Raw genomic sequence first — 27,296 nt, forward strand, 5'->3', positions numbered from 1 at the left:
GAAGTTAATAACAGAAGCACAACTTAAAATGAATTTGACCCAATTGACTGAATAAGCAAACATATAAAAATAAGAAATTAGCTTCCTTGGTGCCACAAATCTAGCACTGAAAATTGCTGAAAATGATGGTTTGTAAACTGTTCTAAGTACTCCACATTAGAAACAAATCTGCATACACTTAAGTCAAATAAGAAGCCTAAGTAGTATTTTTGCAGTCATCACTTATTTTACATTACTTTTCTATTTTAACACCATGTACTTTAATCTGTTTCCAACTGATCATGTACAATTATATGGGAGAGTTTTTAATGTGAAAAAAATTAACACTCTTAAATGTCTAATGAAGCAAAAAATAATTCATCATTCTTGCAGAACTCAGATTCACTGGCAGTACATGAACTTCTTTCAAACTAAAGATTCAAATGAAATCTTAGCAGCAGGTGTAGAAATAAAATAATTTAGCACAGGTCTCATACCAATATATTTGATGACACTATATAAGCAACATTTTCACCTGGGACCTCCTTTAGTTGAGACTTGGTCCAAGTTGTTAATTAGGATTTAGGATGTATTCTGATTAGTAAGTGGGTACTTGAGATTCAGTACAGATTCATATCCATCTAAAAGCATTCCCTCTTTGACTATCTCTACATAGCTAGTTTTTTCAAAGCAAAATTCTGCAGATGCTGGCATCTGAAACAAAACAGAAAATGCTGGAAAATCTCAGAGGATCTGACAGCATCTGTGCAGAGAGAATATAGTCAACCTTTCGAATCTGAATGACCCTTCGTCAGTTATTCATATTTTTACTGTTTAACTTCAAAATGCTGTTGTGGTGAATTTCCAAACAAGTACTTTAGCTAATGGTTGATACTAGGACCTACCTTAACTGATACCTTATTGGGTAATCCTTCTCGTGACTTTCGGAAGCCATTCTCGAGCTTTCCTTCTTTCTTGCCATCTTTATCCTTCTTTTCATTTTTCTTTCTTAAACGGAGTGCAGTGTGCCAAGATGATGACTTTCTAATGTTGCCAAATTTCAATCCAGAGAGAGGACAGGAGAAAGAACACATCCCATTTTAGAAAATTAAAAGTAAAAAAACCTGGTAATCTCGGTGCATAGAATACATACTATAATTGATCAAGTATATTTACTATACGAATATCACTTTGACCCAGAAATGATGCATTGTTGGATTTTTGGCCTTTTTCTGTCGTATGTTTGTATGCTGTTGACAAACCAAGGGAGGCAAGGTATGAGTAAAATTTTGACTTCACCCCCACCTGCAAAATACAGTAACTTTAATCACCTCCACAAATTTTCGTGCAAAACAGCAATCACAGGCCTTTTACCATTCCACTAATTTGTGACTAATTACTAATGTGTATCAAGGGTTATTTACTTAAGCCTATGAAATAATAACAACCACCAGCTAGTTAAGCCAGACATAGCTTTACATTGGCCTCACTGAGCTTACTTTATACTTTGGAAATCAATTAAATCACACAATAAAACTACTTAACAAGAAGTACATAAAGAATGTAACTTTCTTAAAATAATGGGTATTATACCAGTGTGTGTGTAAATGCACCACCTGATCTCGTCTTAAGCCCGATGGACCAGGGAAATTCTAGGTCCAATTCCCTGTGTGTGCTGAGGTTGTTTTTTCAGTTGGACCACTATAATGTTCCTGGACTAGAGATGAGATAATGAGAAATCAGTCAGGGTTCCTGTTTCTGATTGCTACCCAGTGATCTCAATTAAAAAGAATGTGTATATGTGGACTTTGGGTAAGGTGGCGGTAAACATCCTTACTGCCTACTTCCCTGCAAATATTAGCTGTTAAAAGCTTGCACTCAAAGTACTGCCACTTGCATCAGGTACCAGGAAAATTCACACAGCCATATCTTAGCCAAGAGAGGTCAGGAGAAAATTAAGAGAAAATAATTCCTGCCCACCTGTCATCAGACAAAGAGAGAATATTTGGTTGATTCGGAAGAAATTGCCTGAAAGATTGATAATTTCGAGTTATACAACCAAACTATAAATGAAAACAGACTAACTTTAATGTTCCTTCAGGGTTGTCTGGGATTATAATAGTTGTGTGACCTAGTACATAGCCAGGAATCCATCCCTCAGCTGCAGGGCATTGGTCAGTGGCTGCCCGAAACACCAAAAACATGTTCTGTTGGTTGCTGGCCAGGATCTGCACCACCTCGCCCTGGCAGACATTGATTTCATCCTCTTTCACGGCGGTGTAATCATGTGTTACCAGCATGGTGGAGATATTACTGCTGCTGCTACTTTCACTCTACAGGGGAGGAAAAAAACAAGGTTGCAAAAATAAAATGTGTTTCTGAAACAAGTCACATAATAATGCATAAATTGGTCATTTAAACATGGCTTGCTGTTTTCATTTTGTAACGATGTTATTTCCCCAACCTCCATCAATTAAAAAATGATTTTAAACAGGAGCCTAATTTTATTGGCTTTCAACACTTCAAATAATGTAATATCTTGTTTTTATTAAGGCTTACACAAATACATGGATACAACAAACTGACATGTAAAATATTAAAAATGGACACAGCACATTGCAGAATAACTGTTTAAAATTCTAATATGTTTAAACAATAAAGGAAAATGTTTCTATCAGATAATACTTCATGTGAGAGGAATTTGTACTCATTTTCTAATACCTACCTCTCCAGCATGACTGTAATCAGCTTTGTTACTTTGATCTCGCAAAGGTTATATATACAGTTTTAACAAAGATGAAAAAAATCTGGAGTCTAGATAGACTCCTAGCAAGTTTTGGATTTTTTCCCCCAATTTTTATAAGTCTAAAACTAATATTTTAAGAAACAAACTCTGTCACATTGTGGTTTATTTTAAAATTTACATTGATTTTTTTCTCCATTAATGTTCTTTCTTACTTTCCTCCAATTGAAGTGTTGACTCTTTGCTGAAATATGGTTCCAGAGGCTGCAAAGACCTCAATAATTTGATAGAAGTGACCCAGACTTTATTTATGAACCTGAATGGGCTACTCAACTATGGGGATCATCACAACTAAACTCACACAGGTTCACTTTTTGAACAGTGGCCAGGAAAAGGAAAATTGGCTGACTACTCCTTCCCTTGAAGTTAATTGTGCTGTGTTTACCATTGCCCTCTCACCAAGACCAATTAACTCAGCATAGGCTGAGACACTGCTGTGATCTTCCTGATCATTTGGATTCACTTAATGTGTTTGAAAAAATGCTAGGTTATTGATAGAGCTTTTCAGAAATAATATAACTTCCTTATTTATGAATCAAACAACTTGTGACAAAAGATGAGGGGCCCATAGTTTAGTAATAGCAGACTGTTTCCTGAAAATATTTAAAATATGAACAATTCAATATTTCATAAACAAAACCTGTCAAATTTAAATGTAACCCGTTTTTCCTTAAATTTGCTGTTAGAACAGAATTTGGAGAAGTGGCTGAAGTTCATTCCTAACTCTACTCTGTTGTTCTATTGTATCAAAGGAAAGCATGCTAAAATCCAATCATTTAAAAACAGAAAATGCTGGAAACACTCAGCAGGTCTGGCAGCATCTGTGATGAAGGAAATAGAATTAACATCTCAGGTCAGTGCTCTTTCTTTGGAACTGGAACAAGTTAGAGATGTATCAAGTTTTAAGCAAGTCCAGAAGAAGAGGCAAGGGGAATATTCTATGACATGGTGGAAGATAGGAGTGATTAAATAATATGGGATGATGGCCCAAGGCAACAGTAATGAGATAAGCAAAGAAACCAAAAATGGGTCCAGAAGAAATTAATGGGAAAAGCAAAATCATCAACAAAAGTCATCTAAAGATGAGAAAAATACAGGGCAATGGATATGGTCTGAGACTGGAACTCAATTTTGGGTATGGAAGACTGTAAAGTGGCTAATCTAAAGATGAAGTGCTATTTCTTGAGGCTTATCTAGCAATTAGGCATTTTAACAGCCTTCTGAACTTAACATCGAATTCCCATTTAATATCTTACACGACATCTGATTCCTTGCAGCGTCTTTGGAAGGGAGATATTAATGATCGTGCTTCTTTTCCATTTACATCCCTTCTACCATATTGCAGGCTTCCCTTTTATTATTTTCTCACTTTCTCTTCCTTGTATTTGCTTAAAACCTGTTGCACCCTTAACTTTTCCAGTTCTCACGAAAGATCGTTGACTTGAAGCAAATTTCTTTGCTTCTTACACAGATGTTGCTGGAAATGCTGAATATTTCTCGCATTTTCTGATTTTATTCCAGATTTCCAGCACCCACTGTATTTTACTTTTGTAACAGCTTGTTTCATCTATTCTTTTATTGTTTACAACCAATGGGGGCTTGCAAGGACTTAACACCTATTGAGGAACATTTAATACAAGTGATCCAGACTGTTTTGCTACGCATGGACAGCAAGTGAATAATTCAGCAACAAGTCACAAATTGCAACTGTCAAGGAGGAGGGAGGTAGAATAATGTTAAATATTCTTGCTTCTTTACAATATGTATTTCTTCAGCCAAGAAGATCAGCACATAATCTGCTTTGAATTCTTTGCAACTGCTGTTCATTAAATAGTTGCTGGAAAGTGAAGAAAATTCACACTATCTCCTGCTATGCCAAAATAGTTTCACCTCTGCTTCCTTCCCCAGTCCCATAGCCCAGCTGTCATTTATGGCATGTTCTCATCTCTGTGACATAATTCATTAATAAAATCATTATTCTGGTCTTTTGCACTGCCTGGATGAGGAATAGAAATATATATTTATTTTCAAGCAACCTCTCATACAAGAGAAATACCTGCCTTCAATTTTCTATGCTTAATGCATGAAGTCGTCATTATTATTAAAAAATCCACGTAGCATTGGTTCTTAGCAATCATGAAAGTGACATCCACAATGTTTTTGATCAGTGTTTCAGAATCTCACTCCCACCTATATGACAACTCTGCACCATAAGTACTCTGCACATTTTAATTGTGGATTACATAAGACCATTTTTGACATACAAAATACAACAAGAATTTTTTTGACATAACTGGTACAAAGTTGCTCCCTTAATTGAGACAGAAAAACATACAAATTGAAACAGATGAAAAGAAAATGAAAGTTAAAGACTAGAACGTACAAAGTAAACAGCAGAATGTCATAGTGTACATATTATTTTAGCATTTGCTAATGCAGCAAAAAGCACATGCTTTCAAGCAAATTGGATTATTACATTGGAATTTATTAACCTATCCAAAATGCTGTGCTTGGAAACTGAGGGACATGCAATGCATAGTGAGCATGCAAGAGTTTAAAAGAAAATAAGCTGGCTAAAATGTAAATAACAATGTTTTTGTGAGTTTGTTACACTGTTCAGTGAAACATTTTCATCCTGATTATTTGCATTATAACTGACAATGATTTCTAAGCAAACGAATGATGGGAAAAATAAACTAACTTTGGAAAGACATTGATAAAATTGCTTTTTCTTTGGAAGGGAATACTGTCTCCCATACCATAAGGTAAAGCATTACAGATTTGCAAGATACTGAGAAACAAAATATGCTTGCGAAGAATTCTGTGATAAAAAATTAAATTAATCTGAGACGGTTAGTGCAGATGTTATGGCACCCTTAAGTGGTTTCAATGTCTTACATTGTAAGCTGGAAAGCTTCTTGAACAGAGGACTCCATATGTCAGCTGTAGAAACTGGGCTGAACAAGATGGGGGATGATGCATTGAATCAGCAATTGGCAATAAAAAAAAGTTGCAACTAGCAAATTTAAAGTAGCGCGACCAGTCCAGAGAAATGCCCCGTTAATATATGCGGTATGCTGGTCTGTAAAGGGAAAGGGTGAAGATGCAGGTGTTTTTTGCTGAAAGTTGCGTTAGCTGTTATTTGCCTTCTGCAAGGGAGGCAGTTGCAGGAGCAGTGGTTAGTAGATGTTTAGGCTGACAAGTTTTTTTTAAAAGATCTTGACAGGTAGACAGTCACAGCGATGAGTAGTTAGGCAAGTTTTTAAGTTTCAGAACAGAGCAGTTTTTTTTTTGCAGAGCCAGGAGGAATTAGTACGGAGAGTGATACTGACGCACAGAAGGAGAGCGTGGGAAGGTTTTAGAGGAGCTCACAGGACAGACGTGCTCCGCTCTTACCCCGTTGCTCTGGGTGGAATGCACCGACTGCTCGCTGGTCGAGGAGCACGTGCTCATACGATCAGTATCCTTGCTGTGCGTGGAGTGGCGGTGGACCTGGCGCTGCAGGGAGTCCATGTCCCCTGGAAAGGTGAAGGAGCCGGGGCGACTGGCAGGTGAAGCTGGGTGTGAGCTCCAGAAGGAGCCCTTAAGAACAGGACTGCTGGGAGGGAAGGGTTCTTTGCTGAAGGGTGAGGAAGGGAAGGTTGTAGACATCGGTGAACTCAAGGGTGAAGTAGTGCCTGGCCGTTGCTTTCCTATTGTCAGAGTGCCCACACTCCCTCTTGGTGACCGATTCTCTTCTAGGCTACCTCGTAATTCCTTTTGGCTTCCATCTCCTGTGTTGGTGAGCGGTCCTAACGATTTCCTGGGACTCTCAAGAACTTTTTTCTTAGGAATCTGTTCCACATTCCTTTCGCTGACTTCTCGTTCCAGATGCCTGTCAGATTGGCTGCAGCCAGAATCTAAGGTGCTGTTGAGTGTCGTCAGGGTAGGGTTTCGAGCGGACATACCTGTCAATCTGTCTGCCTCTGACTGGGCCGAGGCCGCAGAGGAGACCAGGACTGGGGAATGGTGCCGGATAGGCTGGGGGATCCGAGATGGTCTGGAACGGCTTGTGCTGCTCATTCCACTACAGCTATTAGGTCCACTAGGGCCGACATGGTTCTTCTGGTACTCAATCGGAGATGTCAAAGCTGAAGCCAAAAAAAGTTTAATTAGACAGATTGAACATTGTACGGTTGGGATGAATGAAAAGTGTGGATTAAAGAAACCAGGTTGGGATGAATGGCAAGTGGGGATTAGAGATGTCCCCTCAAGGGTCATTTATACTCAGCTATTGTCAAATATTCACTGATTATGAGTGGCATACATGATGTTAAACTCACAAAAAGTATGTCAGTTACTGATAAGGATTGCACAAGCAATTCAATCATGACAGGCAAACTTTAATGATTTTTTTAAGGCTGCCTATGGATAGGATTTAATTATTAATCAACATCCTTCTTTTAACAATACCATGAATACTACAACAAATTTCCATAGGGAACTCTTACAATATGGTAAGAACAGAAGTAGCCTAATCTGTCTCTCAAGCCTGCACCATAATTCAATGAGATCATGGTTGATCTGTTCCTCAGTTCCATTTACTCACCCTTGCTTTACGTCCTGCTTGCCACCATTACTTAATAATTAGATATGGGCTCCACTGTGCAAGTGATTTTGATAAATTCAACTAGGTCACAGCTGAAGCTGAAACACCAGAGCACATCTGCGCAGTTAAAATTATTTTCCAGTTTTCTGGTGCCACAATTTCTAGTGCTAAATTGGATTCATTCACAATATTCACTGCCTAAATAGAGGATGTTAATTTCCATTTGGCAAATGGCATACTGCAATGGCAAATACTTAAAAATGCTAATGTTAGGGGATCCATGGAATGAGGGGTGTGATCTTTTACCCTGTAACCTTCTCAATTGTAGCCAAGTATCTAGGGGGAGATGATGCCTGGAGATGAAGTAGTTCTGACTGGAAGGGAAGATGATAATTGGAAAATTCCTTATTTATTTTTTGGGGTGCACCTTATGGTAGCTAACTCAGAGAGACCACGTCCTCTTCCCCTAGGGCACAACTGCTACATCTGTCTGGAAAATCAGGATTGAAAATTATGATGAAAAGGGGAAAGGCCAGAAACCACCTTCGTTTAGTGCATTTTTAAGAATTTTATTTTACAAAATCATTAAATCTAACTTATCAACACTCTGCAAAAATACATTAAAAATTGTTTTGCGTATATACACTTAGATAATGAAATAAGGACAATGAAAAAGCCAATTTAAATAAAAATCATAATTGCCATTACTTTCATAGAAGCCTCAGGTAAAGGGAAGAGGTAGTTTGCAAGATACTTGTAATACAGCCTTACCTCAAACAATTTAACCCAGTACTGACTATAGTTAATTTCTGTAATGCAATTAATTAATGTAGATGCACATGTAAACATTTGAAGAGTTAACGGGAACAGAAACAATAAGATTCTGTTTAACATATTCAATCAAAAGTAAATCTTAAAGTACCATTTAAAAAGTTGCGCTGGTTTTCCAGAATTTGGTTGATTTCATAAATCCACATTTGGCGGACTGTTGGATTTGATGCTTGGAGAATGTAGATTTCCATGCCGCCTTCAGCTGATCGTGAGGTAAGTGCAAATTTGCATGGATCATTTTCCACATTCTCTTCCAGGCCAAGACAACTCACCTGAAACACCAAGCAAAAAGCCCTCAAAGTATTAAACAGTCTGAATTTTAAATCCAGAAATTCAAATTTCACCTCCCTAAAATGCCACTTGTCAGATTATTCACACAGAGATAAAAATTCTATTTGTGAGCTTCATGATACATTGCAAAATTCAAGCACAGGGTGTGTCTTTGTATCTATTAATACTAATGGACATGGAATAGTGGATTCTCAGTCCATAATTTTGCAGCAAAATGCTCATGATCTGTTTCTGGAGCACAGTAGAACATTTATCCCATGACATAGTGACATTTGTACCTTGTGTTTCAAAGTGAAGTGTTCTTAATGTAGCACATTCATTGAGTTAATTCTATAAAAACCATCTCAAAAACATTTGTAAACAAATAGTGAGAAAATTATTTAACAAATAAATATTATGCAGACCAACATGCAGTAAGGAGAGATGGTCAATGGAGGGATTTTTTTATTAAAGGGTAAAATGCTCAAACAATTTATCACCATTATATGAATCCTGAAATTACTGTAGCACCTTAATAACTCTCATCTAATTTTTTTGGCAATATTTTCTACTAGCATAAATTTGAAGTGCATGATTTATTTAAGTACCTTTATGTTGCACAGTAACTTAAGGTTTGTACATAGTTTGTTGCATGGCTAAACAGCTTATTGGGAATGCTGACTTCAACCATGATAAAAGAGATCAGGGATATAATTGCTGCAACTTTGATGACCAGAAGATAAAAATACCAGTACTCTGGCAATACCACAGGAGCTGGTAAATGTATGATAGTAGCATGAATTGGTATGTTCTCGGATTTATTTCTCCCCAGGCTGTGTCTCCCTCAGCAGCCTTAAAATAGAGAAATCCTGAGAATGATGCTAGGTCATATCACAGTGATATATCAACACATTGTGCTAATAATCAAGGATATGATTATGACATAACAGGAATTATATAATGGTTTGTGCACAATTCCTACTCCCCAGGAGAGGGTTGGCAGGCAAAGGGTGTCATAGAATTGGGAAGGTGGAGTTCTGTCGCATTCCCAACTCCCTTCCTATTAAATCGAAGTGAAGAAAGTTGGGGGAGACCTTTCCACCTGGATGCCAACTAATGGCTACTTAAGGGATTTGTCCTATTAGTACCAGTGCCTGACCCTACTTACTGCACTCTGGGGCCTCCTGCATCATTGCTGAAATTATTCCTGTTGCAGTTCCGGAAGTGGCCACCACTCCCAGTGGCACTGCTGACACTGAAGAGCTACTGGCCATCTGACTGGTTGGAGGCGACATCTCCACTCTTGAAAGTATGGAAGATCTAATGCCAAACAGTTGACTGAATTCCATTGGCACTTCAATAAAATGACTGTAGTGCAGCTGGCCCTGGCTTTCCAATCAGTGGATGGAGCCACTGCCATGGCCATTGACTTCAGCTTGTACATCATCAATGGTAAAATTACATGCTTCACAGATTGACTGATTTGTGAATGGATTAGATCATATATCCTGTTGCTCTACTTCTTGATGAAACTACAATAGATTCACCCATTAAAATGAACACCAACATCCTTTGAAGATTTAAGTCAGGCATCAACTGAAACTCAGGCAAATTAATAAATTAAATTTGCTTAAATTATATGAGTTAATGCAATAATTCTTGAATATTTATAATAAAACATTTCCCAGAATATTTGATTACCTTGACACTGTTTTTAAATAAATAACCAGGCATGGAGAAGCCTTTTTTCTTATCTAAAGGCTCGCTGAATATTGCAATCTGCTCAAACAGGAAGACTCTTCGCTCTTTACTACGTGAAAGAAGCCCAGCATCCTGATCTGCAACAAAGAATGTGTCCTGGAGAAGCAATCTTCCCTGGGCTATAATTTTGCCCTGAAAACAGAGAAAAAAAACATGATCTATCTTTGAAGGGCCACAGAAGAATTTAATATTCCAATAAAAAGATTTTAAAATGTATCATAATCATCTATGGGTTTATACAACTCAAAATCTGAGTGTGTATACAGCCAAGGTTGTGTCTTGTATATCTAACCACAAAGGCTACAATTTGCAGTAAATAAATAAACTGCTAGTCTTCCTTCTCTATCTTGAGATTACGGGCCTGCTAGTAAACCATACCTTTATCACACATAGAAAAGGGAATTTCTCATTCATATTGCAACTATCTCTTTCACTGATAACTATGGTACATCAAAACTGATAAAATAATTTCAGCAAAGTAAATGATTCTCCTTAATCCTGTTCCGAGTATGGTTGCACTGTTATGGATTATTCATGTTGCTGTCAAGGACCTGATGTCCTTGAAGTGATTATACATTTGCAAAATACCACGCACTGTAATACAAACTTTAAAAAAAATCACAGTTAATCTTATATTATTTTCATCCTTGTTGTTTTGCTTTGGTATATGGCACAATAAGCTTTAAAATAATCACCTCAGATTTAGAAAAGGAAACTGGGCTATTATAAATAAAAACATGGGAATCCTTCCTAAAATAGAAAAATTGAGAATAATCAAACTATCAAAATTACATCGAATCCTTGCAGACGTCCAACATTCATCATATCGTTGCATCGTTTTGGTACAACACACATGACCTCCACAGCTTTCTAAATGTTGAACAGAGGAAAGAAAGTATCAGTATTTAATATTCCTGGCTGTTATTAGTTTTAAGGATTTTAATATATAAAAAACAGATTGTCAGCCTTCCGTATGGGTCTTTGTATATAATTGTATTATTCTGATTGTTGTAGCATAATAAGGTTAGAAATCTCTCTGGTCCCTTGGATTCTATGACAGGTGTGAGATCATACATTATAAGTTCATAGAGAATTTTCTCCTCTCTTTCCCACTTTCTCCCCTTCTACTTGTACACTTCACTACCAAATTGGAGGAGGTGGTGTCAGAGCAAGCTGTGCACAGGACAACTGTTGATTATATTTTTGAATTGGCAATAGGAGGCATAATGGGGTTCCACCCTCATTCACGGAAACCATTATATGGGCAAGGCTGAGATATAAACACTAAAGGGAACACAGCATGAGGCTCTCACAATCTTAATTTCCAGGCCATATTTAAATAACACAGAATATCTTCTTCCTGAGAGGGGAATAGTAATATCAGGATTGGTGGGTGGCAGTGAATAAAATGACTCAAGAGTCTTAGGTTGTAAGAGAGCCAAAGCAAAAAATTCCAATCCACATCTTTCCCCATAGGATTCAACTGAAATTGCAAAACTCAGTCCTATCACTTCATGGAACACAGCAGCAATATTAATTATTTATTATCTTTAGAAGCATAATCTTTTGCTGGTAAATAGAAAACGATATGCCATCCCAAATTATTTACCCACCTTGTAAAAAGCATTGTATTACACTGACTCCTAAACTATTCATGTCATATTTAGTCTCCACTCAGGATCTACTTAAGGTTCAGCTTTATGTGCATTGTCAATTCCATTTATCCATTAGATGTTTTGTTTAATGTGCACAATCAGGAGAAAGAAATGTACATACATATTTGCAAATGAACACTATGCTTGCTACCCATGCATAGCTTACCAAATGGAAAAAATATGAAATTCAGTTTCCAAAGCCACATGCTGAATGAATTTGTCCACAAATCAAAACATGCTCTTACAATTAAATAAAATGATACATTTTCCAAATAAAAGCCATTAATAAAATTGGGCTTTTGTAATGCAAGGCTGGTTGTGAGGCAACCATCGAAAATTCTGGAGTGAACTCTCTGCATAACAGGAGCACTCATGAGGGAGAATAAAGCCATGTCTTTCAAAAATTCGACAGCTGTAAGAAGCAGCAATATTCATACTTTGCAGCAATAAGATTTTTTTTCTGACTATGCCACTGTGAAATGCTTTGAAAGGTTTTTCTATGTTAAAGGTATGATATAAAAGCTTGCTGTAGGTAGAGAGCAATATGTTGCTCTGCCGATAGAATAAATAAATACAAAAATGCCACCTAATTTATATATTGGCAATGTATGTTCATTTTGATACTATGAGACAATACCTCCAACTCTGTTGTGTCTACAGCAGCTTTTCTTGAGTATTTAAGGAAATCCTGTACACAGAAAAACAGAATTAGTCAATGTTTTGCTGTTAATCCAGAAATTTAATTTCAGATAATTATATATTCAGATAAAATGTTGTAGATATTCAGGTGTAATATACAATATAATAAAGAATTTTCTCCTCTCTTTCTCACTTTCTACTTTCTCCCCTTCTACTTGTACACTTCACTACCAAATTGGAGGAGGAGGTGTCAGAGCAAGCTGTGCACGGGACAACTGTTGATTATATTTTTGAATTGGCAATAGGAGGCATAGTGGGGTTCCACAATGAACCCCATTATGAAAGTCTTCTTCCATTTCTTCTTGGATGGCACAGTAGCACAGTCGTTAGCACTGCTGCCTCACAGCACCATTCCAACCTTGGGTGACTGTGTGGAGTTTGCATGTTCTCCCCATGTCTGCGTGGGTTTCTTCCAGATGCTCTGGTTTTCTCCCACAGACCAAAGATACGCAGGATAGGCTGAGTAGCCCTGGTAAATTGCCCCTTGGTGTCAGGGGGATTAGCAGGGTAAATAAGCAGGGTAAGAGTTTTTTGAAGGGGTAACCAAGAAGACAGATGAAGGCAGTGTAGTTGATGTTGTCTACGTGGACTTCAGCAAGGCCTTTGACAAGATACCATATGGCAGGTTGTTGCATAACATTAAATCTCAAGGGATCCAGGGTGACTATCTGAATAGATACAAAATTGGCTTATTGACAGAAGACAGAGGGTGGTTGTAGAGAGTTGTTTTTCAAACTGGAGGCCTGTGACCAACGGTGTGTCTCAGAGATCAGTGCTGAGTCCAATGCCTCAGAGATCTGTGCTGGTTATCTGTCATTTATATTAATGATTTGGATGAGAATATAGGAGGCAATGGTTAGTAAGTTTGCAGATGACACCAAGATTGATGGCATAGTGGACAGCGAAGAAAATTATCTCCAATTGCAATGGGATCTTGATCAACTGGGCCAATGGGCTGACGAATGGCAGATGGAATTTAATTTAGCTAAATGCAAGGTGATGCATTTTGGTAGATTGACTCAGGGCAGGACTTAGTTAATGGCAGGGCATTGGGGAGAGTTACAGAACAAAGAGATCTAGGGTACATGTTCATAGCTCCTTGAAAGTGGAGTCACACAAAGTGGGCAGAGTGGCGAAGAAGGCATCCGGCATGCTTGGTTTCATTGATCAGAACACTGAAGTTATACAAGAGATTGGTAAGGCCTAAGGCCACACTTGGAATACTGTGTGCAGTTCTGGTCACCCTATTTATGGAAAGGATATTATTAAACTAGAAGAAGTGCAGAAAAGATTTACTAGGATGCTATCGAGACCTGATGGTTTGAGTTATAAGGAGAGGCTGGATAGACTGGGACTTTATTCTCTGGAGCGTACGACGCTGAGGGGTGATCTTATAGAGGTCTATAAAATAATGAGGGGCACAGATCAGCTAGATAGTCAATATCTTTTCCCAAAGGTAAGGGAGTCTAAAGCTGGAGGCCATAGGTTTAAGGTGAGTGATACAAAAATGTCCACAGGGATAATTTCTTCACACAGAGGGTGGTGAGTGTCTGGAACAAGCTGCCAGAGGTAGTAGTAGAGGCAGATACAATGTTGTCTTTTAAAAAGCATTTAGATAGTTACATGGGTAAGATGTGTATAGAGGGATATGTGCCAAATGCAGGCAACTGGGGTTAGCTTAGGGGTTTAAAAAAAGGGTGGCATGGGCAAGTTGGGCCGAAGGGCCTGTTTCCATGCTGAAAACTTCTACGACTCTATGTCTCTAAATATGTGGGGCTACGTATTTAGAGACAGGGATAGGGCATGGGTGGGGTTGTTGTCGGTGCAGGTTCGATGGGCCGAATGGCTCCTTGTGTACTACAGGATTCTATGAAATGATTTTTTACTAAACTTGTATGAACAGTTTTCCCCTCATCATAAGCAAATTGCATAACTTATTTGCAGTTTTCATTGTTGAATAATTATTTTAATCTATTCAGAGTTGCTCAACACTAAACAGTTTTTCAATTGTAGGTTTCTCATGAAGTACTAACCTTCAACAGGAGTTGATATTTCATTATCCGTTGTACTGGCTTTATTAGCAGGTCAGTCAGTTGCAGTCGATGACCAAGACGTTGTTTTACATCCTTAAAATTACATAAAAAGTATGATTTAAATCTGTTTCTCTTTTAAGAAAAAAAGTATGCTATTCGTCTTCTCCATTGCATTATATACTACACACACTGGACTATTTTCTTTGGTGTCTCAAACAGTATTGCAAATGTAAATTAAAACTAATACAACCATGTCACATCTGTGACACTTAGAAGCTTTTTGTAAAATTATATTTCAAAGCAGTGATAAAGTTTCTTTAACATGTTAGAATGCTAATAGATGGGAGCAAGTTGGACAATTTCACAGAGTGAGTTCCTCAACTCAGTTATGCTGCTGTGGGAAGGAAAAGCCTGAAAAGCAATTGCTCCATTGCACCATACAGTTGTTCAAGGCAGCACTGGAAGTGGCCGGAGGGAAAAGCACAACCACCGACTTGAATCAAGTCAGAGGTGTAACCTGGGGAAGAAACAGCAATTGGGAACAAAACAAGGATTTTATACATTCAAAACAATGCAAAGTGATCATTTTTGTCTCAATATACATAACCACTTCAAAACAGAAAAGCACAGAATAAAGAAATAATGGCCCAAATCTTACAGACTCCGGATCATTGGAGATGGTATGGAATTTGGGAGATGTGCGTCAGGACCCTGCAGGAATCCTAAGATACAGTCATATGTAGAAATTGCGCACGTGTACTCACCCATTCACTAACTTATTCGCTTACTAAATGACCTTCTTGCTAAATGATTTGGACCTTTAAAATCTTACCTGAATAGGGCAGCGACTATTGTTAAAAGGGAATATACCCTCCCTTCTTCTATCTCGCAGTCTTCCCCTGGAGAAGTTGCACTGACGCTTCAGTAGCACTGGTGCTTCGGCCATGACCGCAAAATACGACTGAAATATGGTAGAAGGGTTAGGTCGCAGGTATCTTTTGAAGGCAGTGTCAATGCGCTCAGCATTGACGCTGACTGGAAAATTTGGGCCAATATTTCACTTATGCCACAGAACACATATTATCAAATTTGAGCTTGTTCAAGTTCTGGAAATATCAAATATCAGTATTAAAGCTGAAATACTTAATATTTAATTAAACTTGAAATAAAATATTTTCAAAGTTCTCACCTCAAAATAGGTGTCAATGTATTCCGACACAATGTACTCAGACTTGGGCTTGTTTTGACAGTAAACTATATACATATGCAATCTTCTCTCCTTTGTGGTTTTGTGGAGAAACAGAAAAGATTGTAAGTAACAGCATTACTGGAGAAGTACATTTTTAAAAGTACCAAAAGTTAATCTTTCCTTAGCTGTCCTAATTTGAGGAAATATTTCAGTTTGGATTATATGCTATCATGAGGGGTTTTGTTAAATTTCTCAGGAAAGCCTGCTGGCTGACATTACTATATAAGTATTCACATAATATGTTTGCCCTGCTACATATTTTAGTGTGCAAAAAGCACTTAAAGGGAGGAAGCTACAATCTTGCCTTGTTAATATCTGCATAAATCTATCATTGAACATAAGAACATAAGAAATAGGAGCAGGAGTAGGCCATCTAGCCCTTCGAGCCTGCCCCGCCATTCAATAAGATCATGACTGATCTGTCGTGGCTCAGTTCCACATTCCCGCCCTCTCCCCATAACCCTTAATCCCCTTGCCTATCAAAAACCTATCAACCCGCGTCTTAAATATATTTAGCGAGGCAGCCTCCACCACTTCAACGGGCAGAGAATTCCAGAGATTCACCACCCTTTCAGTGAAGAAGTTCCTCCTCATCTCCATTCTAAACAGCCCCTCCTTTATCTTGATTGAGGCTGTGCCCTCTAGTCCTCCGGTCCTTTCTGAGCGGGAAGAGCCTCTCCACCTCTATCCTATCCATCCCATTCATCATCTCACACGTCTCAATGAGATCTCCCCTCATTCTTCTAAACTCTAACGAGTACAAGCCTAGTTTATTCAACCCCTCCTCATAGTTCAACCCCCTCAACTCCGGTATCAGCCTAGTAAACCTCCTCTGCACTCCCTCCAAAGCCAAAATATCCCTGCGTAAGTGTGGCGCCCAAAACTGCACACAGTACTCCAGCTGCGGCCTCATCAGTGTCCTGTACAGTTGCAGCAAGACCTCCCTACTTTTATATTTAATCCCCCTCACTATGAAGGCCAGCATCCCATTAGCCTTCCTGACCACCTGCTGCACCTGCAGCATTGAGTATCAAAAAAGTGCACTGAACATTGTGGCTTCTTCATCACAAATACTTTGCTCATGATAATGGCCTAACTTGCCGCATTAATCAGGCTGAAGGAAACTTTCCTGCAGGAATAAAAATTTCATCTAAATTTCAAAAGTTTTACGAAGGCTGAAACTGTTTTCCTTGAGTTATTATGACAATAAGAGATTTCTGCACTTCAACTATCCCTTACAATTGAAGGACATGTAGGAAGAAAATATTTTTTGTTTGCAGAAAATGCAACGTACATGTTTGACAAAGAGGGAGGCTAACTTATCAGGATCTTCCAGGCATTTCTCCAGCTCACCTAGAAAGAAGCTAAAAATCAAAGAAGAAAAATTAATTACACAATCGGTCAGATATTGCTATCCAAATAACTGTGAGGCATTCGTTCTTATTTAAGTGTAAATTGGGCAGCAACTTCAGAAGAGGAGCAGGTGTGTGGTTAAATGGCAATAACAAAAAGGCGCTGTCAAGTTTCCCACTCTGCTGTTAGATTTGCAAAAGTTCATTTTGCTGTCTGCCTTACTCCTGAATCACACTAAACATTGCTTAGTTATGTATTTGTGTGGTAGGCACAGACTAAACTCACTGCATAAAGTTAAGGCCTGTCATTTGAAGCATCAAATACTTCTTATGACATATCTGTTAATTACTGCCAATCAAATTCATTCGCACTGAAAATTAATCACAAGTGGAATGTCACTCCTTCAGGTTGTTGCAAGATTTTAATGGCAACTTTAGTTTATGTTCACTTTTCCTCACTCCCTTGTATTGCTCTGACTTAATCCAAACATACTTTCTTCTCTTTTGTAGTTTATTTAATATTAAATTCACCTATACTAATTTAGACTATCTTCTCATTCATTCCACTGTTTATTTTCCAATCGTTCATTCTGAATGGTTAAGGATGTGCAGAGTTGCTTGCCTTGTTAATTCAGGTCACAACTACTGTTTTCCTCACTGCACTGTTATTCGCTCACACTTCCAGTAACTTAATAGGCAAAAACCTAAGCATGTAGCAACAAATTTAACTAATGGAAGATGCCATCTGATATCCAACATCAACATTTGGTCTAATGTGCTAACAGCTAAAACATGACGGTGCCAGGACAAGTAGACAGAAGATGTTTCTTTGCTTTTCATATTAATCATTTACAGTTGAAATGCAGCGTTGTTTTCAAATAATTTTGTTTTTCTGGTGGAGATCACTTTTTTTTCCAACATGTATGTGCATCAGAGATTTACTGCTTCCAACAAACATCCTGATTCTTATCACAGAGATTAGCACAAAGAGTAAAGAAACAGTAAGGCTTAGAACATAAACATGTGTTCTCAGTTGACGTTAATACTGGAAAAATCAGATTGCACAGTGAAACCTGACTTGAAAGATCCTAACGTTGTTTTTACTTAAAACTGTGGAGGAACGTTACTGATGAAATTCAGAGGTGTCTAACATAAAGAATAAAATCTTTATCAAGCAAGGAAAAAAGTGAACTATATTATTCCAGACAACAAGGTTAGAAAGATATCAATACAAACACGAAGAAAACGATTCAAACTCACCTACTTCTTTTATCTCTGCAATACCCTTACAGACACGGAATTCCAATGAAGATTACCACCATCTTAACACCATTACTTGGGCAAATGGTTTATTTTTGATGGATTGCTGATGCCTTTCCCCCTTACTAACCCCTTTGCAGCCAATCTGTTTGCTTCAAGGATTGTAAAAACTCATTAAAAATGTACATATGCAAACAAATATAGAAAGCCTGACCCTCTTGCTCAGAAGCCCTCCAAATTTCCTGCACAAAGCTCACAAGACAAAACCAAATTAAAATGAAACCATGTTTCAACTTCCTTAACACACAAATAAAAGTTAAACTTAAAGTTATACATTGTTTGTAATACATCAAGTAAGAACAGGCAATTGGACTATCAGGCTCTCCACAGAAAATACTCTACCCCAGTTCCAGCAGTACATTAGCCAATTTGTCCCACTGAGTATTTGATATTCTCTGCCAATACCTATATTCTTAGAGATACCAATTCTACCATTAAATTATTTATTGAACCATTTATTTCATTCAAAGAAATATAGTATGGCTGGGTAAAAACCTCTCAATTTTTACTCTCATACGAGCTGTGTTAAGCTTGGACCTGTGCCTAGCTCTGTGTTCAAACAGCATGTCCAGTATCCAGGTTATATTGTCATCTTTGCCACCCAACATGGTAAAATTGTGAACTGGATCGTATTCCTGTATCCCTTTGAATCCTTTGAAACCAAGTGCTGCTCCTCAAAGCTATTTGCAGAACTTAAGCCTTCAATGCTCGCATGATCCTTGTCACGTCACTGAATTGGCTCCAATGTATCAGATGATATGTACAATGTTCCAATAATCTTCAGATTTTTGTACAGAAAAAGTAATTAAATATTTGATTAAAACAATTTGGTTAAAAGTATGAAATGCAAAACAACAACCCATCAATTCAAAGCTTTAAAATATAACATAAAGGTGATCGGAAGTTGACAACAGGTAGAGGAACTTGACAGGATTATTTTGTGGTTTCTAAATTCTGCAAGTAAGAAACAATGTTACCATGCAAAACTCAGTCTCACATCAAAACGTATTAAAAAGTACCTATTTCAAGTCAGATATAACTATCGTCAGTGTCTATTTTGGTGAAAGAAAGACTTATATATTCATATAGCACCTCTTATGATGTCTGGTTGTCCTATAATACATCATAGTCAACGAAGTACTTCTGAAGCACAGTCACTATTGCAACGTAGCAAATGCCAATTTACATACAGCAAGCTGCTACAAACAGCTATATGATAGTGACCAGATAATGTGTTTTACTCATATTGATTGAGGAATAAATATTAGTCAGGACACTTATTTCTTCAAAATGGTTTTGTGGGACCATTCACACCCATCTGAAAAAGCAGAGAGTGCTTAGGTTTAACATCTCATCTGAAAAATGGCAATTCTGACAGTGCAGCACTCTCTGATCTGGGGTGAACTGAGGTTTTAGGAGTTACAGGTGATGCTGTAAAAATATAATCTACTCTAATAAGACAAATTGAGCTTCGAGTAAACACCAATAATCTTGAAGATGCAATGGCGAGGTTAAAAAGCTTTTATTGGGAGCTATTATGTCAACATCAACAATAAACTGTTCCTTTTTCTACATATAATGCCCTAATAATTTTAAATAATACCTGTAACCTCCTTTTCTGCACTGATGCATTGGTGGATAAATAAGCTATTAAGTGTGGTTTGAAGACATATAACCAAAGATGCTCTAGATCTAATGGTATGACCTGAAGTTAAGACATAAGTGATTTTTCATCATTAACTGCCATAAATATATATGTTATTCAGCAGATGTTTAGAGAAAGCACACGCAGAATGGATTTTAATTCTTCTTGCTGATCCTGATTGCAATGAAACAGCAGAGGAAACTTATTTTACAATCAAAGTGCAACTTTGTATTCATTGCTTCACTGAAACTTAATTGAACATCTGATTAGGTTAACAGTGATTCAGAATTAGTCACTATGAACTAGAGCATACATTTTTTCTGTGCAAAATGCATTGGGTAAGTGGTAAAACTTCAGCACTAAAATTAAGAAAATTGAAACTTGAATACAAATTTAGCAATGAATACTGGATACATTTTAAGACTGGCATATTATAATACCAATCATGTTAAAGTAAGTAGTTCTATTATCAGGGCACAAGTTTTATTAGCCTTCTGGTTTGATGCAGATAAACTTGGGATACAGAATCTTGAAGTTACAAACATAAGCTTATTATATGTATTTTGATGTTGAGATGACTTCCATGAACACAAATCAAATTTACTAATGGTGCAGAACAGACTGAAACAGTTGTCACATAAACACCAATAAACTACCTAATTGGGGTTGAGTAAGTCATAACTGAAAGTGCGTTATAATATCAACACTGTCACAACACAGTCTCAGTCTAACTTTCCCTCCAACTTGGCCCTCCTTTTTGTTCCTTGGTTTGGCTCAATGCAAGCACCCCCTCACCCCAATAGAGCTATCTTTCCCTTATGCTTCAGAATTACTTTCACTGAGCTTTGTTCTCCTATTAACCCATTCTGCTTTAAGCTCCTATTAGCATTTCTTTAGTCCGTAATGCACCATTAGCATGCTCTTTGTCTTGTGCCCATAGTATCTTTGCCAATCTCTCTTTAGCCCCAATCTATCCCTGCCCACCCATTCTGCCCCAACTCCTCCTGTAATTTATTACATTTCTACCTCTCTTCAGTTCTGAAGAAGTCACATGAGCTCGCAACATTAACTCTGTTTCTCTCTCTACAGATGCTGCCAGACCTGCTAAGTCTTTCAAGCATTTTTGGGTTTTATTTACTTTTAAATCATTGTGCAATTTTATCACACCTGAAACATTATAATATTTTAAGATGGAGATGAAAGCTTTTTGAGACTTAAAAATATACACACAGAACAAAATTAAAATAGTAAAATATCCCAAGGCATGTTAAAGGAAGGATTATCAAACAAAATTTAACACGAAGCAACACAAACAGCTATCAGGATAGCTGGGCAAAAGCTTGGCCAAAGAGTAGGTTTTAAGGAGTGTCTTAAAGAAGAAGGGGGAGGTGTTTTGTGAGGGCTGTTCAAAACATAGGACTAGACATTTGAAGGTGCAGCCAATGATGACCTATGGCAATAAATTCTATTTGTCATACATCAGAATGCCAAGCAGTTCTCAACATCAAGGTCTGAGAATCACATTTTATCCTTTCTTTTGTCTGGAAAAGAAATAAAGGGGCGAGACCATCCTTTTCAGGAGGCTAAGGGATTGGTTAGTTTCACAGCTTGATTATCCTGGCTTCTACAACTAACGATCAGAAATTTCTCATTCTTACAAAACAATTTTATGTAGAATGATTAAGGAGACATGAATTCCTCTGTGAAAGTGGTAATAAGAGATGACTGGTTTAAAACTGTCACAAAGAGAATCTCATTGAGTTCACATGAAATGTCTCGACACAGAATTGTTAATGAGTGGAATGTTTCACCACAGGAAACTAATGGAAATGTGGACAAATGTTTGAAACTGAGGAAGATGTAGGGCGAAAGGGAGGGAGTGTGATTGTAAGATTTGTTTTGGATTGTTTCAGCATAGAGCTGTAAACCACCATAAGATATGTTTCTGAGCAACCTAACCATCTGAAGATTTAAGACTCAAGATGGGAAGTTATTTCTTTAATGTGTAAACCTTTGTTTTGTTAAGGACATCCACTGTGGCACTGAGTGCTTTGTGACATGATTGAATGGTGTAGGTTGTGACATTTTTATGGACATCAGTTGTCATGATAGGGAGGGTAACACAACAATCCTGTGAAATGAGGTGGTCTCATATAGTGCTCCAACAATCAGCAATTTAATGGAGAAGGAAGCAGTTAGATCTACTTCCTTTTTGGATCCTGACTACATTTGCGTCTGACTTTGAACAGAATGCCCACTTTGACACAAAGGGATCTTTCCAAGCATTTGAAAAGCAGGATTTTAAGCCAGACATGAAGTGATTCCAAAGTTTCCCAATGTACTTTTGATTAGTTGCTAAACAAACTTTTCTTGAGTGAAAAAATACATACTAAAAATTTGAAATGTTGAATAGCAAAATTGGATGTCTTGGTTCAGTAATTACAACTACTATGAGACATGAATGACTAAAAAGCTTAATAAAAAAAATCTGCACCAGCTGGCTTGAGCCATGATAGAAGTGTTTAAAGCAGATTCTTCGTGCAGAGCTAATGAGGACAACATTTTCTCTCACTTTTATAAGCATTGAGAAATGAAAATAAGACATACTCTCTGTGCCAGTCGTAGATCTGATGTATGTTACCAAAGACAATCTTATCTTTTCCCTTCATGTCATCAGGAACACCATCTTCTTTCATCACTGTAATGTAACCCTGAGGAGAGAAACCACTGCCTAAATTAACATTTGTTGTTCTCCTAAAACTTCTGACTTCAGAAGATGTAAACTTGTACATTTAGTTATCATAGCAGTAATATTCAGAAACTGCACTGGAGTACAACTGATAAACTGAATTGGTGATCTACTATTGCTGTTTTTACACTGATGGTGATAATATATTTTTCTTACTCTCCGTGCAGAGTTTATTTACTCATTATTAGTATCACAAGTAGGTTTACATTAGCACTGCAATTAAGTTACTGTGAAAATCCCGGGAAGGTCACACTCTGGCGCTTGTTCGGGTACACAGAGGGAGAATTTAATATGGCCAACACACCTGACCAGCATGTCTTTCAGACTGTAGGAGGGAACTGGAGGACCCAGAGGAAATCTACACAGTTATGGGGAGAGTGTGCAGGCTGCTTGCAGACAGTGACCCAAGCCAGGAATCAAACTTGGGTCCCTGGTGCTGTGTGGCAGCAGTGATAACCACTGAGCCACCATGCTGCTCACTGAGTGAGGATCAAGCGCACTAACATTTTGTAAATGATTGGAGCGAGGTCAAACTGTAATATATTTTCTGTTGATTGAAAAAGAGCAGAAGATCCTGACAGTTGTTCATTATCAAAAAAGAGTCAAAATTTACAATAGAGATTTGAGCTTGCACCAAAGAACAAAGAAAACTACAGCACAGGAACCGACCCTCCAAGCTTGCATCGACCATGCTGCCTGACTTAACTAAAACCACCTACGCTTCCGGGGACCACATCCCTCTATTCCCAGCTCATTCATGTACTTGTCGAGACGCCCCTTAAAGTCACTACCGTATCCACTTCTACTACCTCCCATTGCAACGAGTTCCAGGCATCCACCACTCTCTGTGTAAAATGCCTTGTACATCCCTTTTAAAACTTACCCCTTGCACCTTAAACCCATGCCCCCAGTAACTGACTCTTCCACCCTGGGAAAAAGCTTCTGGCTATCTACTCTGTCCATGCCTCACATAATCTTGTAGACTTCTATCAGGTCTCCCCTCAACCTCCACCGCTCCAGTGAAAACTCCAGATGTAGTTATATTACAGCTGGTGTGAAGCCATGCTTCTGGGAAATAGTTATATTCAAGATCAAGTTGGCATGTTTCAGCAGAGCAGTTTGGCACCTGGATAGTTCAAAATTCTCACCACAGAACTCATGCCAAATATGTTATGTAACTACGCCATCTGTTGCTTTTAAAATATGGACATCATAATTTGTTAGTTATAAAGAACAGACTAGAACAGAGAACATAGAACATTACAGCGCAGTACAGGCCCTTCAGCCCTCGATGTTGCGCCGACCAGTGGAACCAATCTAATGACCCTCTAACCTAAACTATTTCAATGTTATCCATATACCTATCCACTGACCATGTGAACGCCCTTAAAGTTGGCAAGTCCACAACTGCTGCAGGCAGGGCATTCCACGCCCTTACCACCCTCTGAGTAAAGAACCTACCTTTGACATCCGTCCTATAACTACCACCTCTTAATTTAAAGCTATGTCCCCTCGTGTTAGCCATCACCATCCGAGGAAAAAGGCTCTCACTGTCCACTCTATCCAATCCTCTGATCATCTTGTGTGTCTCAATTAGGTCATCTCATAACCTTCTTCTCTCTAATGAAAATAACCTCAAGTCCCTCAGCCTTTCCTCATAAGACCTTCCCACCATACCAGGCAACATCCTGGTAAACCTCCTCTGCACCCTCTCCAATGCCTCCACATCTTTCCTATAATGCGGCGACCAGAACTGTACGCTATACTCCAAGTGCGGCCACACTAGAGTTTTGTACATTTGTAACATGACCTCACAGCTCCGAAACTCAATCCCTCTACCAATAAAAGCCAACACACCGTACGCCTTCTTAACAACCTTATCAACCTGGGTGCCAACTTTCAGGGAGCTATGCACATGTACCCCGAGATCTCTCTGCTCGTCAACACTACTAAGAGTCCTTCCATTAGCCCTATATTCTGTACTCCTGTTACTCTTAGCAAAGTGAATTACTTCACACTTCTCCGCATTAAACTCCATTTGCCATCTCTCGGTCCAGCTCTGCAGCTTATCTATGTCCCTCTGCAAACTGTAACATCCATCCTCACTGTCTACAACTCCTCTGACTTTGCTGTCGTCAGCAAATTTACTAATCCATCCCTCCACACCCTCATCCAGGTCATTTATAAAAATGACAAACAGCAGTGGCCCCAAAACAGCTCCTTGAGGTACACCACTTGTAACTGAACTCCAGGTTGAATATTTCCCATCAACCACCACCCTCTGTCTTCTTTCAGCTAGCCAATTCCTGATTCAAACTGCTAAATCACCCTCAATCCCATGCACCTGCATTTTCTGCAGTAGCCCACCATGGGGAACCTTATCAAACGCTTTACTAAAATCCATACACACCACGTCAACTGCCTCACCCGTATCCACCTGTTTGGTCACCTTTTCAAAAAACTCGATAAGGTTTGTGAGGCACGACCTACCCTTTACAAAACCGTGTTGACTATCCCTAATCAATTTATTTCTCTCTAGATGATTATAAATCCTATCCCTTATAATTCTTTCCAAAACTTCGCCCACAACAGAAGTAAGGCTCACCGGTCTATAATTCCCAGGATGGTCTCTATTCCCCTTCTTGAACAAGGGGACAACATTTACTATCCTCCGGTCTTCGGCACTATACCTGTAGCCAATGACGACATGAAGACCAAAGCCAAAGGCTCTGCAATCTCCTCCCTAGCCTCCCAGAGAATCCTAGGGTAAATCCCATCCGGCCCAGGGGACTTATCTATTTTCATACTCTCAAGAATTGCTAACATCTCCTCCTTATGTCCCTCAATCCCGTCTGGTCTACAACCTGGTATCGCAGTATTCTCCTCGACTACACTGACACTTTCCTGCGTGAATACTGATGAAAAATACTCATTCAGTGCCTTTCCTATCTCTTCAGGCTCTACGCACAACTTCCCACTGCTGTCTCTGACTGGCCGTAATCTTGCCCTAACCAATCTTTTATTCTTGACATACCTGTAGAAAGCTTTAGGGTTCTCCTTGATCCTATCCACCAAAGTCTTCTTATGTCCTCTTCTAGCTCTTCTTAACTCTCTCTTTAGCTCCTTCCTGGCTAATTTATAATTCTCCAGTGCCCTAACTGAGCCTTCACGTCTCATCTTTACATAAGCCTCCTTCTTCCTCTTCACCAGAGATTCAACTTCCTTAGTACACCACGGTTCCCTCGCTCGACCACCCACTCCCTGCCTGACAGGTACATATTTATCAAGGACTCGCCGTAGCTGCTCCTTGAAGAAGTTCCACATTTCAGATGTTCCCAGCGCCTGCAATTTCCTAATCCACCCTATGTATCCTAAATCTCGCCTAATAGCCTCATAATTACCTTTCCCCCAGCTATAACTTCTGCCCTTCGGTATATGCCTATACCTTTCCATCACTAAGGTAAACGTAACCGAATTGCGGTCACTATCACCAAAGTGCTCACCAACTCCAAGTCTAACACCTGGTCTGGTTCATTACCCAGTACCAAATCCAACGTAGCCTCACCTCTTGTTGGCCTATCTACATACTGTATCATGAAACCATCAAAAACTGACCCCTCTAACGTGCTTGAACTATAGCTTTTCCAATCGATACTTGTAAAGTTAAAGTCCCCCATAACAACTACCCTGTTACTTCCGCACCTATCCAGGATCATCTTTGCAATCCTTTCCTCTACATCTCTGGAACTTTTTGGAGGCCTATAAAAAAACTCCCAACAGGGTGACCTCTCCTTACCTGTTTCTAATCTCAGCCCATACTACCTCAATAGACAGGTCCACATCAAACGTCCTTTCTGCCACTATAATACTGTCCTTGACTAACAATGCCACGCTGCCCCCCTCCTCTTCTACCACCTTCTTTGCTCTGACAAACATCTGAACCCCGGAACCTGCAACAACCATTCCTGTCCCTGCCCTATCCATGTCTCTGAAATGGCCACAACATCGAAGTCCCAGGCACCAATCCAGGCTGCAAGTTCATCCACCTTATTGCGTATGCTCCTCGCATTAAAGTATACACACTTCAGACCACTCTCCCGCCTGCCAGTACACTGCTGTGACCTAGAAACCTTATCCATGACCTCCCTATTCTCATCCTCCTGTACACTGGAGCTACAATTCAGGTTCCCATCCCCCCTCTGAATCAGTTTAAACCCCCCCAAATAGCATTGGCAAATTTCCCCCCCAAGATATTAGTACCTTGTGCATGAGTCGCAAAAACCCAGCTTGCAGGTGCAGCAGGTGGTCAGGAAGGCGAATGGGATGCTGGCCTTCATAGCGAAGGGGATTGAATATAAAAGT

At 38.8% G+C, this 27,296-nt stretch overlaps 1 protein-coding gene across 4 annotated transcripts in view; it reads right to left on the bottom strand.

Annotated features, from left to right (window-relative positions):
- Positions 1–27,296, bottom strand: part of LOC145354025 (triple functional domain protein) — a 641,321-nt gene that overhangs the window by 38,001 nt on the left and 576,024 nt on the right. For 3 of the 4 annotated variants that reach the window (XM_080205115.1, XM_080205124.1, XM_080205134.1), the window contains 11 exons: positions 22,793–22,896; positions 17,163–17,232; positions 15,809–15,898; positions 14,620–14,712; positions 12,525–12,575; positions 11,025–11,102; positions 10,173–10,364; positions 8,293–8,473; positions 6,179–6,912; positions 2,065–2,312; positions 885–1,023 (listed from right to left, as the gene is read on the bottom strand). In XM_080205115.1, the coding sequence (XP_080061241.1) occupies positions 885–1,023; positions 2,065–2,312; positions 6,179–6,912; positions 8,293–8,473; positions 10,173–10,364; positions 11,025–11,102; positions 12,525–12,575; positions 14,620–14,712; positions 15,809–15,898; positions 17,163–17,232; positions 22,793–22,896 (1,980 nt within the window). Of the gene's footprint in view, positions 1–884; positions 1,024–2,064; positions 2,313–6,178; positions 6,913–8,292; positions 8,474–10,172; positions 10,365–11,024; positions 11,103–12,524; positions 12,576–14,619; positions 14,713–15,808; positions 15,899–17,162; positions 17,233–22,792; positions 22,897–27,296 lie in introns of those variants that run through there. The other variant, XM_080205143.1, reaches the window with a different exon arrangement.

This window comes from Carcharhinus amblyrhynchos, chromosome 2 (genome assembly GCF_965287045.1).
Source record: "Carcharhinus amblyrhynchos chromosome 2, sCarAmb.v2.hapA, whole genome shotgun sequence".
NCBI classification, from domain to species: domain Eukaryota; kingdom Metazoa; phylum Chordata; class Chondrichthyes; order Carcharhiniformes; family Carcharhinidae; genus Carcharhinus; species Carcharhinus amblyrhynchos.